Consider the following 18,207-nt stretch of genomic DNA (forward strand, 5'->3'; position numbering starts at 1 on the left):
TCTGAGCCACAGCATTGAGGAAGGTCTAAAGATTCAGGCCATGAACAGGTATGGAGTCATCCTGAGTCCAGTTATTCTTCACATAATGGGAACTTAAGATTCAAAGTAAATTTACATCACAAAAACTTGACAACTTTCAAGGCTGCAAAAAGTTAAACTTCCACCCTTTAACCTGCAAAATTCCTGTGTTGATTTTCCATGCCTTCCATGATGACAGAATGACAGGACATGCAAACCAGTGCTTGTGTGTGAAGCATGGACATCAAAACAGTATCGCAATAAATGTCTAGGATGAATATTACTAAAAGAACAGACATCACAATATATTTTTGATCCCATATAGTATAATACAGTAAACCTGTAGCAAAGATTCACCTTAACACGATGTGTCTTAAGACTGCCCCAAGGTATATCCAGATGTTAGAATACAGAGTTCTTCTTTGAAGACTCATTTATTAAGTACCCAAGTTTATTGGTCCTTTGGTCCCTTAAAATATATTTACATTTTAACTTTTTCATGTTTAGATAAACCTGCCTAGCAAAATTCCACTTGACCAGTACAAAGGGTTGTTTTCTGTTGGGTAAATAGACTGTTAGGAGCTTTTCATAGTCCATCATGGGAGAAAGTGCACAAATAAGTCTTATGCTTGGGCTTGGCCTCTTTAATGACAACTTTCTCTGAGTCTTGCAAATTATACATAGTATAATGTAGCATTGGATTAATAGGTATGCACCTAAAACTAAACAAGAAATATTTTATGTAAATTACATAATGGCATAGGGTGCTTACTCCTTTCCCTTGTGGAACAAAGATGATTCTTTCACAGGCCTTGAAACAACTAAGATGATGGTTTTCATTGGGTTAACATTTAGGTAAAGTATTAAGTACAGAATGACATAAATTGTATTGAATTAATAGTTTATATACTGTATTATAAAATATGCTAATATTAAATGCTTAGCACTTTGAAACAGTACAGAGCCTTGAGTTAGCTGAATTTTCATATCTGTCTCAAATTTGGTCGTAGAGATGCATTAATCTGAGATCTAATATAAACCCTGTAGTTCTTTAAAACAACATAACCACCTAAATGTATGTGGTTGGGTGAGGGAAGGATGGGCTATAACATTTTTACAGAAGAATCTGAAGCCTTGGATAAAAAGACGAGCTGTGTTTACAAGAAACTGAGGCTACAATGAATATCTGGAAAACATAAGCTGATAATACCTAGGGTTTTAGAACTCATGTTTTTAAAACAAACCTGTTCATGTCTCTGAGTACAAAAGAAAGCAAATCTCTTCAAAACTTCACTGCTGATCATATTAGAATACTTAATAACTTATGAAAAAATTTAATGTTAATGGAAAATGATGTATCAGAAAAATACTGCTGAAGATGTAATGTTATCACTAGAAAATTTTGATGCTTTTTGACTATAATTGCTGTAGCATACGATTGAAAAAAACTGTACTTTAGAAATACCATAATGAGCCAACAGATCAAAATTTAACAAGTCCTTTGAATTCTGAATACCGATTTGGCTGATGAAGTCATATTTGTTTAAATATGTATCCTTAGGCTACAGAGAGGGAAGAAACAACAAATCGAGAATGGCAGTGGAGCAGAAGATAATGGTGACAGTTCGCACTGCAGCAATGCCTCAACACACAGCAATCAAGAAGCAGGGCCTAGTAACAAAAGGACCAAAACATCTGATGATTCTGGCCTAGAATTGGACAATAACAATACAACTGTGGCAATAGACCCAGTAATGGATGGTGCTAGTGAAATCGAGCTAGTCTTCAGGCCCCACCCTACACTCATGGAGAATGATGACAGTGCACAGACTAGGTGAGTGCCTTCAACATGCCAGTTATGTCTTACAGCTGCTCTTCAAGGAGCTGAAATCGCAGACTCTCTTTACAGGTGTCACAGGCTAAAGTAGACAAACTTAAATCATTTTATTGCCTGTTCTTTTTGCTGCAGAACTGACTCAAATGTGCTGTGCATCTCTTATTGCTACCGTTGCAGGTATATAAAGACCTCAGGTAATGCTACTGTTGATCACTTGTCCAAGTACTTAGCTGTCAGATTGGCCTTGGAGGAACTTCGCAGCAAAGGAGAGACAAATCAGATGAATCTTGACACTGCCAGTGAGAAACAGTACACCATATACATTGCTACAGCCAATGGCCAATTCACGGTGAGTAGATCTTCTGCCTAATTCAGAAAAAGCTGTAGTATTTTTGGGTCTAAGTCTGAGGTAGAATAGATTGGTTTGATTTCAAATCCAATAGTGTTTGGCTGAGGTTCTTTCTGTATTTGACACATCAGTTGCATACAAATCCTATTTTTAAAGAATGGGACACCCTGTGATAGTCTTTGCTAGCAGTTCTAGTGGACTACTCTATATTTGTGTGCGAGAGAAAAATTACATATAGTTATAGTAATATAACATTTATACAATCTTTATCAAAAACATTCAAACATAACTACAGGTTGTCCTAGAAAGGAAGCAGAGACATCCACAAGGTATATGTATAACTGTCCCTTGCCCAGGTTTATGTTTGGGTTGATGAACCACATTTCACTTCATATATATTTTTTTACAATCAGCAGAATCTCTGAACCTTTCTTCACTGGCATTAGTAAGACTGGCAGGAATGTAAAGTAGGTAGTACTTAATTCAGGACTGTTCTGACCTATTTCAGATGCCAATGCTTTTTTTTTTTACGTGTTTTGAACTCACAGTGCCAAAAGTACTGTATTTGTATAAACTTGCTTTATGTCAACATAGAGCTGTTCTTCACGCTTGTTTGATGCTTTCTCCTCCTCTAGGTATTAAATGGTTCCTTTTCCTTGGAGCTTGTCAGTGAGAAGTACTGGAAGGTGAACAAACCCATGGAACTCTACTACGCACCAACAAAGGAACATAAATAAGCTTTGCAAAAAGTCTTTGAGCTGGGACTCTGTTTTTATAGCTATGGTTTCTTAATATTAAGGAGGCACCACCATTATTTTATGGACAATAAGTGGGATGTCTTCAGACTCCTTTATGAACATACTGTACTTATTAATATGATTAGACAGTGTTCTGGGTTTTATTTTTTAATTTAATTTTTTTCCAGGAGATTGAATGACCTTTTGTGATTTATTCCATTGTTAATGATGTGCTTGCTTGTTTGTTTGTTCCCAGTGCATGATATTGAAGCAGAAGTTCCTTTTGGAATCTCTTAATCTAGTCCAGGAAAGTCTGTAGGTCTGTTAATATCCTTGACACAAAGCAGCCCCTTCAAAGTATTGAACGTTGGGAGGGGGTGTTCAAAAGGAATCTAAACTAGTAGTAAATAGTGGGGAGTATGCTTTGAATGTAGCGGTTTACTAATCACTATCGCTATAAAAGATGTTGGAGAATTGATGATGATATTTCTAAGTAACAGTATGCCACTTTTGGCTCTAAAGTATTTACTATCGTAATCATACCATGGCAGCTGGGCATGTTTGGTAATTTATTAACGTTCTTGTGAACCAATATGAAGACTTAGGGGAAGAAGTTCTGACACTTTAAGAAAAAAAATCTTGTTGCTTAGTGGGATTTATACACTAGTATTTTTCTTTTCTTTTCTCTTTTTTTTTTTTAGTGCAAAGTGTTTTCCTGGACAGAACATCCCAATCTTTGTATACATTCTCATTTCCAGTCTGGTTTCTGTGGCAGAATTCTACTGTGCATATGAGCTTAACTGTGTAATTGACAATTCCTAAATTCTGGTATATCCAATATGATGACAGGTTTTACTGGGAAGAGACATTCCTGTAAAGTATTCTCTTTTGGAAATCTCCTAATTAGCAGCAAATCCTCTGTATAATTTCCAGTGTACTGGTGGTGTAATGCACCAGTGGAATGACTCTTTTATAGAGCCTCCTCTCCACCAGTCATGATCGATAGCTGTGTTTCAGCTTTGATAAGGAGAACTGCTTAAACCATAAGCTGCTCTGAGTATTCTTTTTTTTATTTAGCCACAGCATTAACAAATGTGGCTTAACACTTTTGGAAGAAAATGTTAGTACTTGACAAGTTTACCACTTAGTGTCTTAGATTAAATTTTAAAAACTTGACAGTAAGCCACTGTGTAAGATTTTTGCAGCTACTGTTTATCTGCATGTTAGGCCTCTGACAGATATTAATTTAAAAGCACGATAGGATATGATCCCAACAATGCAGGCATGGTTAGGATATGTGTGGGTTTTTTTTTTTAATTTAATTTTTTTTTTAAGGGATCAGATCTCAATTGTGCCCTACTTATAAGTGGAGGGGGAGCCTGGGATCATGATCCAAGGTTTCCCCGTGGACTGGCAAGTTGAAAGCCAGGTGCCTGACAATCTCCTGATTGTTAGCTTGATTGGGACCGCACTGAGGCTTGAACTGGCCCTGGTGCTGTTCTGTCTAGCTGACAATCGGCTGATTATTGGCTGGCAGGGACCACACATGGGCCAGTTTGACCCCAAGGGAGTCCTAACCCTGCCACACATTCAGTTTAAGTGTGTTGAAAACCAGCCACAAAAAGTATTACTTGTGTAAGATTTTTGTGGCTAGCTTCCTCTTTTGTGGTGCCATTAAGTGGCCAGGTTACAATTTAAGAAGCAATTAACAGGTTAATTGCGTCTTAAGTATAACATCTGCCAGGAGCTTTGAACAGTGTTTCTTTTCCTGGCATGAACCCTATTTACACCTACTGGAAATACTTTGCTAACATTAAGGCAAACTCAGTACTAGGGGGAAGTAGCAACAGTAATATTCTCTTTGGCTCTAAGGCTTATCAATGCAGCCTTCTTGTCTTTGGTTTAGAATCTAGAAGGGAAAAGACTCTGCTCTAGTAGGTGAGGAGTGCTCTACTTCAACCAAGTGCGTATTGTCCTTCCTTCATGCCCTACTTGCAGTTAAGATGAATGAGCTTCTAGTGTTTGGGACATTTAACTCTTTCACATCCTTTTGTTTTTCTTGGGAAGGAACAAACCTTCTATTATTTTGTCAGTCAAGTCTAACATTTGTAAATATACATCCATTTGACTGCTTTTTGAGTCAATTTCATCTCTGTGTTAGAAATCCATAGGCTAATTGAATAACTTCTTTTCCTTTCGTATCTGAAATGTTTTTACAACTTTTGTAGTCTGTGCTATGGAACTGAAATTTTCAAACACCAAAACTGAGGGGGAAGGCAGGAGCTTTTATTTTAAAATACTCTCTTCATTACTTTTTGGTGTAATGTTCTGTTTTATAGATTGCTAGTGCATGTCCACTAAATATAATTCTGGTTTTTTGTGATATAAATGCTTAGATTTTATGGGGAAACTTCTAGGTTAGTTGCAGCAGAACAACAAATTCCTATTGTGATATCTAAGATAATGTTCAGCCCTTTAAGCTAAAGATATGTTTGTGAAGCTAAGCCGTGTCTGTCTCTGGAATGTGTCTGTCTCTTTGTCTGCAGTTTAAAAAAAAAACATGAGAGAGAATGTGAAACCTTTTTATTTTCTTGTCATAGTGAATTTACTAAATATTTATGTTCTTTAAATATATATAATGTAGGTGTTTTGATTAAACCATTGATTGCACTGTGACTTTTTTAGTGCTATAAATAATTTTAATTTTTCAGAACAACTTTCATACGCCTTCTGGTTTAAAAACTACATCCTTTTTTGTTATGCTATGCTTGTTAGGTATGGTAACTTGAACAGTTACAGCATCTGAAACTAAAGTCATACCTAATGTCTCGCATTTTAATAATAAAGCAAAAATGCTGTGAACATAATACTTTTATCCAGCTTTCTACTCTCTACTCTGTAAAAGAAAATTTCTTGCATTATAAATTTACCTTTATAGTCTTAACATTGTCTTAATACAGGGGTGTCAAAAATGGCCTACAGACCTGTACCACTAGGCCAGCAGTGCTGCCTGCCACAATGCAGTACAAACTGGGTCAGCTGGATGTACTGTGGAATGCATTTGGCATGGGCTGCATACAGCACAGGGTAGGTCTGGGGCATGTAGCACCTACACTGGACCACCCCTGCATGCTGGATCCAGGCCCTGTCCAGATCAGGCCCATAGACCAGCCCTGTGTGCCAGATCCATTGCATGGGCCCAGCCTGGCATAGACACCGTCAGCAGCACGCACCCTAGACCACCACCCATGTTGAATGTAGCATGCAGCACATAGCATATGCCCCAGAATGGCCCCCTCTGCCACCTATAGGGCTGGGGTGTGCTGCAAGCAGCACTTGGGCATCATTTGGCATACGAGGCCAGTCTGTAGGCCCAGTCCTTGGGCATGTGTAGGCTGGACTGGGCCTATAGACTGGCTCCATACCCCCCATTTGGCCCAGAAGGCCAAATGAATTTGACACACCTGGTCTAACACTATTGCATCAGCAGCTTTCTAGAGGGAGAAAGTTGTCTCTGGTTCAGAGATCGGATTTTGGTTTCTCATATAGCTACAGCTTGATTAATCAATTGCTCTGATGCTTTAGGATCAAGTTCTTTAATGGGTCTGACAGATTCAGTGCTAACAGAGGGACCTGAACTTAAGCCTGATGTACTCATGGGCAGGAGCTTGTGTTATTTTTCACACATCTGAGACATAACTGTCAAGACTAAATCAAACTACTTCAGCCATGAAGCTTGAAATCATTAAGCTGAGTTTACTGGCGATAAGTTTACAGTTTAATTGTTTAATAGTGTGTTTGACTTCTTTGGAAGAATAAGAATGACTGGAAAAGAATGACTAAAAAGTTGTAAGTCCATATCCATCAGAGATGACTTAAGTAGCACATGCTTCCATTTTCTTATAACTGTTTAAAAGCAGGAAACTAGTTCCTTCCTCTTTCATTCAACATGCTGCTTTTCTTTTTGGTTATCATAACTCTCTTTTTCATTTCCTATTTAAACCTTGTCACTTTTGAATTTGATGTAAAGGTGGGGAGCTATCCAGTGAAAAGACAACTAGTTTTGTCAATAGAGGCCATCTCTCTTCATCAGTCTTTCCCAACCAGTTTCTCAACTCGCCTTTCCTTGTATTAGTAATCTGAGACAACTGATGAATAGTATAAGGGTAAGTATCCTTGAGGTCCATTTACAAGTACTACACAAGAGATATTGTCCAACTAGCTCATCCAGTTTTTTCCCTTTTCCACATGAAGAATCTTGCTCTGAATGTATTTAGCATATGCACTGGAATAAGTAAGAGCAGGAACTTAAGACATTGCTTTGTTCATGTCTCTATCACTTACACTGTATACCACAGAATTCTGCTTTTGTTCTCCAGGATATTGAACGTCTGATGATAGACCAAGATAAGTTTGGTCAGTGGTACTCCTAACAGCTCTGATCATCTAGGTGTATGTTAGCTTTCCTTACATTATGTTCTCTGTATTGTAGTTGTACCTGTGAATCTTAAAGAAAAACAATTTTTAAACTGAAGGAATAGTAGAGAGCCAAGAGCTAGCCAATGGTTAATTTTAGGTTTTGTTCTCTCATTTGTTCCAATTTTTAAAACTAACATCTCTCCACCATTTCCCTGTTTCTGCTTCTCTAAGAAAAACTGTTGCATGAGGGTAGGAGGCAGCAGAGGGAAGAAACTAACGTTAGAACAATATTAAACATACTAGCCAATTGCAGGCCAATAATGATGAGGAGGTGGAAGGGGAGGGGGGGACGACTGGGATGGAGTGCCGCCACCTAACACCCCATGCTACCGCTGTTCTGCCTCTTGCAGGGAGGAGGCGGCGGAGGCGATGCCAGCCACCCTCTGTCCAGTCCTCGGTGTGGCTTCAGAATAATGGCGGCGCTCCTCCATGCTTGGAGCACAATGGCTGTTTCCGTCAGCCAATCAGAGTGCAAATAAAGTGTGACAGACAGACTTAGGTTTCTATAATATTATAATTCTAGCTTCTGGACAGAGAAGATTTAATAATTTATTTTTTAGCTGAGAAAACTAAAGGCTACCCCATGCTTTCTCAATGTGTTTGGTAGATCAAAGTGTTCCTTGCAGCTCATTACAGCCTTACCCCTCCTTTCCATGTTACACAAAGCCCCCTAAGTTGTTACAGCATAATGAAACAAAATGCATGAGAAACATCCAAAAGTCTGTATTGAATGTTATTGATTTTAATCAGTTCACACAAACTGGGTTCTTAGGTTTTCCCATGCACTTCCAACTGCTGATGTGTGTGCGCTTAAAATAAATGGAATCCAAATCTGTTTGTAATTACTTTTGACTACATTGATTTAGTCCAAGTGCTAAAACACTGAGATTTGGTATAATTTTATCTAAAGCCAGCCACTTCTCTGAATTTCCATTTTCTTTTGAGAGACAAGTATTTTTTACATCTTTTACTGGACCAACTATGTAGAAAGAGCTGTTGGCCAAGCCCCCTTTCTCAGGTCCAGAACGTGGTTATACCAAATGCTATAACACTCCAACGCAACTACATTTTCTTTCATAATATGACATTGAGGCAAGGAGAATCGGCAGTTAACTTTAAAATATAGGTGTAGCACAAAATTTGTTCTTCAGATACCTTGCACCTTGTTAGCTTCTTTTCTTAAACTTACTTCCAGCCTCCCTTAAGCTTCTGATAAGTTGTAAAATTATATCCAACAGAATTATTAGTTTGTGAGCTCATAAACTCTTCATAGTAATGCAATTTAAGAGTTGTGTTCTGAATTGTGTTCTATAACTAGAACTTTTAATTATCTCAAGTATCCATTAAACAATTCTATCTGTTCAGTAATTCTAGACTACTGAAAATATGCTAGCATGTTGTCTTCTTCAGTTGTGCAGAAGAGACATCTCCATGAGGAAAATGAGAAGGGATGACTTTTTCACAAGCACTTGTGTTGCTCCTTTTGGGACAAGGCAGAGCTGACTTGCTTGTCCTGACAGTAGCTTGTAAAAACTACTACTTCCATTGCAGCAATTCAGTGGCTCCATAGGCTATATGTTGCCAACCTCTGTCCTATTCTATACTTCCTAATTGTCACAGAGTGCTGCAATGAAGCTGTGCAGTAAACTGTGACATCACTTACCCTCACTTTAGCAGTGGGCTAGGATATTTTCTAGTTAAAAAAGGCAAGGAAGGAGAGGAAATAATAATTGATAAAGTAGCTTTTCTTTTGGGCCTTGAGAACCTTCCTTTCATGGATTTTCAGGACAGAAGCCCTCACTTTCTCTCCTTTGGCTGCAGTCTCACTGAAGCAAGCCCAGAAATAGATGAACCTGCTTCAGCATTTAATGCTGTCCTTGAAAGAATTATCTTTTATGTAAGCACCCAAAGCAAGGGTGAGTGGGGAGCAAGGGAGAACCTAAGATTAAGCTTTAAAGGCTGCTTCTGGATGTAATTAAGATCTTACCATTCCAGGTATACAGAATTTACCTTTTGGCCTACACTTTAATGAATAGGAAAAGTGAACTTTATAGTGCTAATAACCATTCTAGGCAACCTGTCTTAATTCAGAACACTGAAGAAAAAAAATTCCTTGCTGTTACTGACATCCTCAATTAAATAGTTTGATGCTGATTGCTGTAAGGGAACAACAGTGCAGTAGGTACTTCTACTATAATTGGAATTGATTTTTTTCCTAATGCTTAGTATGAACACATGGGTGTGAATGTTCCAATAGACAATTGAGTTCAAACTCACCAACCTGAAAAACTTGATTTTTTTTCCTGATTTGGACTTGAGAATCTCTTTATCATTTGTGGAATTTTCTTAGTTTGTGTTTTCTTTAGCACGTGGGAATCAAACTTGCCCTGGGCAAGATCTGTACTGTGGAGCTCCTCATAGACCAGTTCCAGATGTGGAAGTAGTGGGACCAGCGATGGAGACAGTGGCACAAACAGAACTGTGGCAGCCTAGCCCTTCCTCATCCCCTGCCACTAGCAGCCATGCTCAATGCAGAATCCTAGAGCAGCTCCCACCTCTAAATTCCCTGGTCTGCCAGGAAATGGCTGTGTGTGTGCTTGATGTCCCTGCTTTAGCACAGTACATGGATGCTAAATAGTACATCTCAAGAATATGTACTATTTCCACCCCTCCCCCCATACTTATTACTTATTCATGATTGATTTCTGCTCCCCCACCCATTAGATACAGTGATGTATGGAACTGTTCCAAAGGAAGTGCCTTGTGACAGGACTAGAGAGAGAGTCTGCAAAACTCACCACTAAAACTGAAACATTTATACTCGCTGGGTGGGGGAAGATCCTGTTTGAAAAGCAGAATGAAGTACGTCCCAGAACCAGGAGGAGAGAAACTAGCACAGAAGCCTTAAGGGTTTTAAGAAGAAGAAAAAAAATCAAGGCTCAAGATTTGTTTGTTGGACTGGAGTAATGCTATATATTTAAGGAAACCAGAAATGACTATTTACCAAACACAATGTCTTTTCAACATATTCAGCAAAAGATACTTCTAGCAGTGAAGAGAAAAAACTACGTTTATGACTTGTAAAAGGAAATTCACAAGCAAGCTAATTTAGAGAATTTTGTGATAAATGAACTGACCTATACAAAGATGCTAACTTAATCAAACTGTACCACTTTGAATATAGGATTCCCATGTTAAATCCTACTGAACTGACCATTTCTCAGTGCCTTGTTTCCAGTGATTGTCCAGATTCTCTGAACAGAAAAACAGCTGCCTAAAGTGACAAATCTGTCCACTGAAAACTTGCTTTATAGCTAAATATAAAAATTTCAAACAGTAAAAAAGGTTGTAGCTTCATTTCCCCTCTCCACTTGTGTTTACTCTTTTTGGCTAGAAGCAAAGCATAACAGATGGCTCAGTGTGCCAAATTAAGCTTGCTATCTAGCAGTAAAATTAGTCTATCAACACTTTCTTTCTGACTCATTAAAATTAGTGCTGCATTTTATTCTGCAGCATTCTGGTGTCTTCATAAGACAGCGTCTTGTAAAATTCTAACCGGATAAGCTGCAGGAATGACTGTCCCTTTCATACTTAAATTATTCTAGCAACGCTCACAAAATTGCTTAAGACTTTTGGCCCCTTCTTTTCTGAACACTGCACTAGGAGTTTGAATAAGGCTTTAAAAAGATTTGAGGTTAGTCATGAAGTCCCACAGTTTGAAAATGGAAAGTGGAATATAAAAAGGTAAATAGCCCTCCAATCTCATTCCTGACTAACTGTAAATTGACCACACCTACTGTGATCAATCACCAATGTTGCTACTTAATTTGAAAATGTGTTCGCACATTAAAGTACCTGGCAAACAAAACCTTCCAGTGCTGTTTGGTAAAGACCACTGCCTTGTTGCAAAACTCTAAAATTCTGAATTCAAAACATACAGTTAATTGCTTTCAGCAGCAGTAATATCATTGGAATTGTCATCTTTTGTCAACAAGGTGCTGGCTCCTGATTTATCATCTGTGACTTCGGTATTTCCTGATTTGTCATCTACTGAAGCTTGGACATAGTCCCCAGACTGGGCATCTTCAGTTGACTGGACAGGGCCTTCTGCCTGTCCTCCAGTGTAAGTGGGAGTGCTGTACTTTACAAGGATAGATTTAAATTGCGCCAAGGGTGCATTTGTACGAACTCCCATAGGATCAAAATGGGTTCGACTTACTCGATATCCAGCTTGGGACAGATACTGTAAGAATTTGTTTAACCTGAAAAATGAATTGGTTATCATAGGTTAGCCTCTTTCAAGTTAAGGTGTGGACAGAAGTAGCTTTTGAAATGTTTTAAAAAGGTCTTACTTCAGCCCTGGGACATATGAATAGCCTCTACAGTAGGCTCTGCCCCACCCCCCCAGTGGTATGTTTCAAAGTTTACAAATGCAGCCATGGCTCTCTACCCAAGGGACACTACAAGGGACTACAGAGACCTATAGCTTTGCTTCCAACTCCCCACACCAGGGCTGTACCTCTCCTGCGCCTCCTGGCACAAATCCCTGAACCTCACTTCAAGAGATATTATTTTGGAATGTCTGAGCCACTTTTGAAACATTTCTAGGGCCACGTACAACTGGCCCTTTCAAGTATTTCAAAGAAATTTGAAACATTTCAGTTATCACTTCTGTCTGCACCCTTTATTACATATATTTTGATAAAAATGCAAATTGGAATTTGACTGTTCCTTACTTTGGCATATTCATTCCTTTGATACTGTGCCTATGGATGTTATAATAAAAGGCAGGGTGTTCAGCATTGCTCTCAGCCTTTTGTCGTTTTGTTGCGTTTCGAATCATTTCATTACTTTTCCTTTTACCTGAAACAAGGAACATGCCAGTGAGGGTAAGTAAGGAAAACCCTGCACCCACAGATGCCATGAGTGGTCTGAAAGCTCAAGTCTCTAAAAATTAAAGTACAACATTTATGGGGAAAAAAAAAAGAAAAAAAACCTCTATATGTTTTCCTTAGAAATGGTAAGCCTTGTCAAATGAAGCCTTGTCTAATTTAAAGCTTTCTGTTGCAAGGTTTTCTGTAACTAACATCTCCATAGGAGGGAAGTGCTGCAGAGGTATGTTAGACTTCCTTTGTAAAGCTAGTATTAGCTCTTTGCTGTTTCCCAGGAAACATTATGGATAAAGCTAAAATATTTGTAAAAAGAATTCATTAATCTTCACTGCAGATGAATCACACATTCATTAAAAAAAAAAGCTGGGGAAATCTCAAGCTGCTGTCAGAATGGCTTACATAACTATAATACCGCTACATCTTCCACCTTATCAATGGCTTATCGTCTAACAAGCACAAAAGGTCTGCATGCAGTCATAACACATACGTTCAAATGAACTACATACCATGTACCACAAAGTAGTCAGTTGAAGTATCTGGTGTTTTAATAAATACACCACACTCTTCTAGAATACAATAAAGTCAGAATTAAAGCTGAACTATGACAAAACAAAACAAAAACTTTAAAAGTTGTTTTTATATATAAAGCATTGAAAGGAGCAACCCTAAGCTCTTCAGCCTTGGGCAAAGTTGTAAGAGTGATATAATCAAGAGGAGAGGTAATGGGTTTGCAAAGCTTTCACTACCAGCTTGTCGAATATGAACTGGCATTAGTCAAGCTTGTAGCATCTTTTCTGTTCTTATTAGAAAAGTATACTACAGATTGTAGTCTTGTCAGAGAATCCCAGGACTAAACTACTTCAAGATTGTTTCAGGCTGGACATAAGGAAGAATTTCTTTACTGTCCGAGCCCCCAAGGACTGGAACAGCCTGCCACCGGAGGTGGTTCAAGCGCCTTCATTGAACACCTTCAAGATGAAACTGGATGCTTATCTTGCTGGGATCTTATGACCCCAGCTGACTTCCTGCCCCTTGGGCGGGGGGCTGGACTCGATGATCTTCCGAGGTCCCTTCCAGCCCTGATGTCTATGAAATCTATGAAGCATGAAGACTAGACTTCAGTCTCAAAAAAAAAAAGAAAAAAGGGAGGAACCATCCAGGTAAGGCTTTGGTACACTGAAGAGCAAATGTATTCGTTCAGTTTAAACATCTAAAAAACTGTCAAATGTGGCACCAGATGCCAGTACTATATTTACTCAACACAGGATTTTTCCCTGCTGCTCAAGACATCTGTCAAAGTTTACCACCCTTCTTCCAGTCTTCCCTAATATCAGATAGTTAGAGGAAGTAAACGCCTTATAACATGGCACAGTTACTGTTCAATCCTGTCTATGGCACCAGGAACATCTTCACGCTAGGAACATCCTCACAACCTTTTCTAGTGCACAGTATTAGTTCTTAGTGCTAATAAAAACAAGTGAGTGGCTTTATGTCTAAAAAGCCTACAACTGCAACAGTTCTTTGTAAGCAGCTTGTCATCTTATCTTACCTTGCTTGTTCTGGCTTGTAGGACCATGGATTGAAAACTGTTTTAGAGTTGTACATTCTGCTTCACAGATTAATGTTTTTAGAAGTGGCTGAATCTCATCTAAGCCGTGCTGAACAGCTTCAAACAGCATTCTTCTGAGGAATCCAGTATTAAAGAGGGACCCTGACCTGGACAGTGCAACAAAACTACAGTGAAACTAAGAGGAATAGAATATTTTGTACCATTTTTATTTAAACCAAAATGTTTCTGTACCTTTAGCAGTGATTTCCACACATTAATCTCCAGGTGCACTATACTTGTATTCAACACTGTACCCTATTTTGTTTCGGAGAATGTCAGTATAACCTCATGAGTGCCGATCCCATTTCTGCCACTTACTCTGTTGTACTGGGTATTTCACCTCACCTCATTTTCATGTCTTATCAGTTCTGCTTGAATGTCAGAGGAATGCACTGTCAAAATGAGGTTGGTATTCTTAAGACACTTAGCTAAATGCACCATTGTTACTAAAACCTGGCTTTGTTCTACAACATCATTCTTAAAAGCTGAAATTTAAATATATTTTTTTAGTACAAAGAAACCAGGGAGTTCAACTGTTGATGACTACCAGCCACTTTGCTTTTTAATGCTAGTGGTATTTAGTACATAAACTTCAGACAAAGTTCTGAATTTCACTACAGTCTATTTATTCCCCTGATCCCTTAAATATGCACTTATTCAACCAGATTTTCCTTGTGCAGTAGAACTGCTTCAGCAGGTCCAGGAAATAAAATTTAAGATTACCTCACTATTATTTCTCTGTGTAAAGATTTGCAATCTACCAACATGACTAGGACCTACCTAATCTGCAGGGACTGCCCCACAAACCCACCCATTTTACAGGCAGAATGTGGGCAGGAGCACTATTTTGCACGTGATAGGCATAGGTGCCCTGGTGGCACTGCCCCTCACTGCTGATTGGCTGCAAGGGCTATCAGTCATGCAGCCCCACCTCTCTCCACCAATTGGAAGGAGGGAGGCATGTGACAGGCAGCCCTTCAAGCAGGCAACCCCTCCCCTCCACTGTGAGCTACTGCAGTGCTCAGTAAGTCCCGCCCCCCCATGGATTTTGTGAATTCCATGGGCATTGCTGGATTTTGCAGAATCCACAAAATTGCAAATTCAGTAGGTCCCTAAACATGACTAAAGAAAACAGACACATATGTATACCAATCCAGGCTTGCAATTATTTTAGACTGTGTTTTGTACATACCACAGAGGACCCAGCTCTACTGCTGTCTTCCCAGGCATACTGCCATGGCAGTCACAGGGTAGCTGCCGATAAGGGTTTTCTGAACCAGAAAGCAGAATTAAATCACTTAAATACTTAATCCATTTTGCTAAAATATTGAAAACATAGATACCAAAATGCTATGCCCAGTCAATTACAGTCCATTCTAAATATTAATAGGGCAAACATCAAACTTGAGATACCAACTCTTTCTTAAAATAGTTGCAAGTGGTACTTGAAGGTACTGTACTATAAAAATAGATAAGCCAGTAGGTAAAGTGAAATCTCATAAACTTATGAATGAATGTGCACATAAAATTCAGTTCAACCAGAGAATTTTCACAGTACATATGTAGTATGTAGAGAGACTGTAAATGCAATTAAATGTGCATTTAAGATTTTGGATTTAACACTGCATCTACATATATTTTATTTCTGTTCTTAAGGTGGAAAAAAATGATATGCTTATCACCCTAGCACAGTGCCTGAAGAGGATAAATCAGTAGCCTAACACTGAAGGCCACCAGAGGTACAGTTAGAAGTATGATAAAATTACATTATTAAGTAAAATCAAAAAATTAAACAACTGTGTATAAATCTGAAGTCTCAGAACTCAACATATTAACAGCAGAATAATCTTATGTGCCATGTCTATATATTTAAAAAATAGATTAGTATAGGTTTCCAACATATGGAAGGTACTGTTCTTCATCAAGAACTAAATCTTTGGGTGTGTGGGGTTTGTGGGGTGTGAGGGTGGGGGAGTGTGGGGACCCCCCACACACTCCCTGTCCCATGATGCACAGATCCTGCTGGCGGTGGCAGCAGCAGCAGCAGGCAGGGGTGCTCATGCCTGGAGTAGGTGCTGCTGTCAGTGGTGTGTGGCACTGACCAGTGCTGCATACGGGGGGAAGGAGTGCAACCTGCCCAGCCTGCCTATGTTGTGTGGTGCACATGCAGCTCCTGGGACCTGCGCAGCAGCAAGCAGCGAATGCAGCCAGCTCCATTGCGTGGGGCTTATCCCCGGTGCTGTGCGAGTGTGGGAGCTGCATGTGCACTGCATGGAGCCCTGTGAGACAGAGGTGGGCTGAGCAGGCTACACTTCTTGCCCCCATGTCCAGCACTGGCTGGAGTTGTGCGCCACTGGCAGCAGTGCCTGCATCGGGTACAAGCACCCCTGCTGCCAGTGGGGGGGCTGTACACCATGGGGGGGGGGGAAGGGGGAGTGTGTGTGTGGGGGGGTCCCCACATCCCCCCACCCTCCCTTACACCCACACCCTGCCCACCTGTGTTCTGTGTTCCTGTGGCTCACCCGGGCGCAGGCTCCAAGTTGCTGCCAGCCATCCCCCATACTCCCCTCCAGCTGCAGCTTCCCTACCTGGTGTCCAGAGTGAGTGGGATGCTGGTGAAGCTGGGCAGCTATGGTAGTGGCAGCAGCAGCCCTACCAAGAAGCTGGCCAGGCCCTTCCGTGCACAAGGGTGGGAGTGAGGTGCAACAGTGTATGTTGGGGGGGGGAGGGGGGGAGTATCTGTGTATGAGGGTGTCTTGCTCCCACCCTCATGGGTGAAGAGCTGGGCAGGGTACAATTAGTTGGTGGGCATCCATGGCCTGGATGAAATTGCCTGGTGGGCCAGATCCAGCCTGTGGGCCATATTTTGCCCACCCCTGCTTTAGGCTCTGCTACCCCAGCCCCTTTCCCTTAGAGGTGGATTTGACAGGACTGGATTGTGGATTTCTTTTTGAGTAGCTGCTACTGCCAGTGTTCCTAAGGAATTATGAATGAAAAAAACCAACAACAACACACTTGAACTACCAGAGGGAAACTGATACCTCCAGTTTATCTTCCTACAAGGGAAGGCTGGTTTCTTGAAGAGATCTTTGGCTGGCTTAAGAATACCCTCATCAGTAGGCACTGCTAGTTTATACGCTATATATTAAAAACACTTCTAGTAAAAGCATACATTTGTACATGGTGGATCTGAACGTGTGTCTAAAGAGCTACATGATATAAACATGCAGGGATTATGCCTCTTAAAAAAAACCTCATTTACCTTCTACCATATTACCCTCTTTCTGAAAAATCCTCTCTTCACACCACTGGCAGTGGATGAGATACCGAATTTTCTTTGCTGAATCATCTGCAGGTGAAGGTCCTCTCAAAACTCTCACCACTACTAGAACAAAGTGTTCTAGGGCTACTGCAAGCAAAACTTCAATGCCTTTGTTGCATCGAGCAGCAGCTCTACAAAAACAAAAAGAAAGGACATCACTGTGGGAATTCAATGAAGACTAGCTTTACCAGATGCATCCTGCTTTCCAAAATATGTAACATTTGAGATTACCCACTTTTTGAAAAATGCTAAACTATTTAGAAGCAGCACACATTTTGACTTAATTTCTCAGGATACCAGTTTTAACTCATCAGGATGCTTACTATCCTACTTCTGTAGAAGCACCAGCTAACTCTCAACATAAGTCTCCTTAAACAAGTGCTTTTCCACTACCACTCCACACTTCAAGAACAAACAGAAAGATGAACTGAAGGAACTTCAGAGCACCAAAACATACTATTTAAGGGAACTGGAAAGAAAGTCTGGCAAGGAAAAATTAAAAATAGACTCCAGTATAGCTAACTCAGATGCAGACTAAGGGGGTAAAGTAGTAGTTATTACCATGGGAATGGATAATCACCACAAAAAAAAAAGGAATGATTTAAAATAGGCTGGAAGATGCAACAATATTTGGGGTGAAAATTTAGTTTGAACAGCTTGAAAAAAGCCATTCTGATAACAAAGTCTCAACCTGTGTTGTGGTTTCACAGGAAGAGATTGCATAAATCAGTGAAAAGTTAAATTGGATGTAGCACTATAGATAGAATATTCTATAACAAACTAGCATAAGCAAGAAGATGGGAACAACATGAACAGGTCCAATTTACTGTCTTTGTCTATAGCATCCTGAAGTCCTTCAATTCTGATTTCCCTCCCTGCTTCTGAACTGTTATGCCATTAGATTGCCATTTTGTTTGTATGTATTCACTAAGGCAACATGTTCACTTAGGGCCAGGGTTCAGCA

General features: G+C 39.8%; 2 protein-coding genes across 6 annotated transcripts in view; one reads left to right on the plus strand and one right to left on the minus strand.

The window, feature by feature from the left end:
• RNF2 (ring finger protein 2) overlaps positions 1-10,247 on the plus strand; it is a 16,438-nt gene extending 6,191 nt beyond the window's left edge. The window contains 4 exon segments of the mRNA XM_006037004.3: positions 1-48; positions 1,580-1,852; positions 2,033-2,204; positions 2,840-10,247. The exon segment at positions 1-48 is cut by the window's left edge and continues 33 nt beyond it. Of these exon segments, the coding sequence (XP_006037066.1) occupies positions 1-48; positions 1,580-1,852; positions 2,033-2,204; positions 2,840-2,941 (595 nt within the window). The 3' untranslated portion in view covers positions 2,942-10,247.
• Positions 10,248-10,369: 122 nt separating this feature from the next.
• The window catches only part of TRMT1L (tRNA methyltransferase 1 like), a 28,924-nt gene continuing 21,086 nt past the window's right edge, over positions 10,370-18,207 (minus strand). For 2 of the 5 annotated variants that reach the window (XM_006037005.3, XM_014526461.2), the window contains exons 10-15: positions 17,184-17,374; positions 15,114-15,192; positions 13,862-14,028; positions 12,819-12,878; positions 12,157-12,283; positions 10,370-11,682 (exon numbers count right to left, since the gene is read on the minus strand). In XM_006037005.3, coding sequence (XP_006037067.1) covers positions 11,361-11,682; positions 12,157-12,283; positions 12,819-12,878; positions 13,862-14,028; positions 15,114-15,192; positions 17,184-17,374 — 946 coding nt within the window. In that variant the 3' untranslated portion in view covers positions 10,370-11,360. Of the gene's footprint in view, positions 11,683-12,156; positions 12,284-12,818; positions 12,879-13,861; positions 14,047-15,113; positions 15,193-17,183; positions 17,375-18,207 lie in introns of all 5 variants that reach the window. The other 3 variants (XM_025193461.1, XM_025193460.1, XM_025193462.1) reach the window with 2 other exon arrangements.

Source organism: Alligator sinensis, unplaced genomic scaffold (genome assembly GCF_000455745.1).
Source record: "Alligator sinensis unplaced genomic scaffold, ASM45574v1 scaffold1885_1, whole genome shotgun sequence".
NCBI classification, from domain to species: domain Eukaryota; kingdom Metazoa; phylum Chordata; order Crocodylia; family Alligatoridae; genus Alligator; species Alligator sinensis.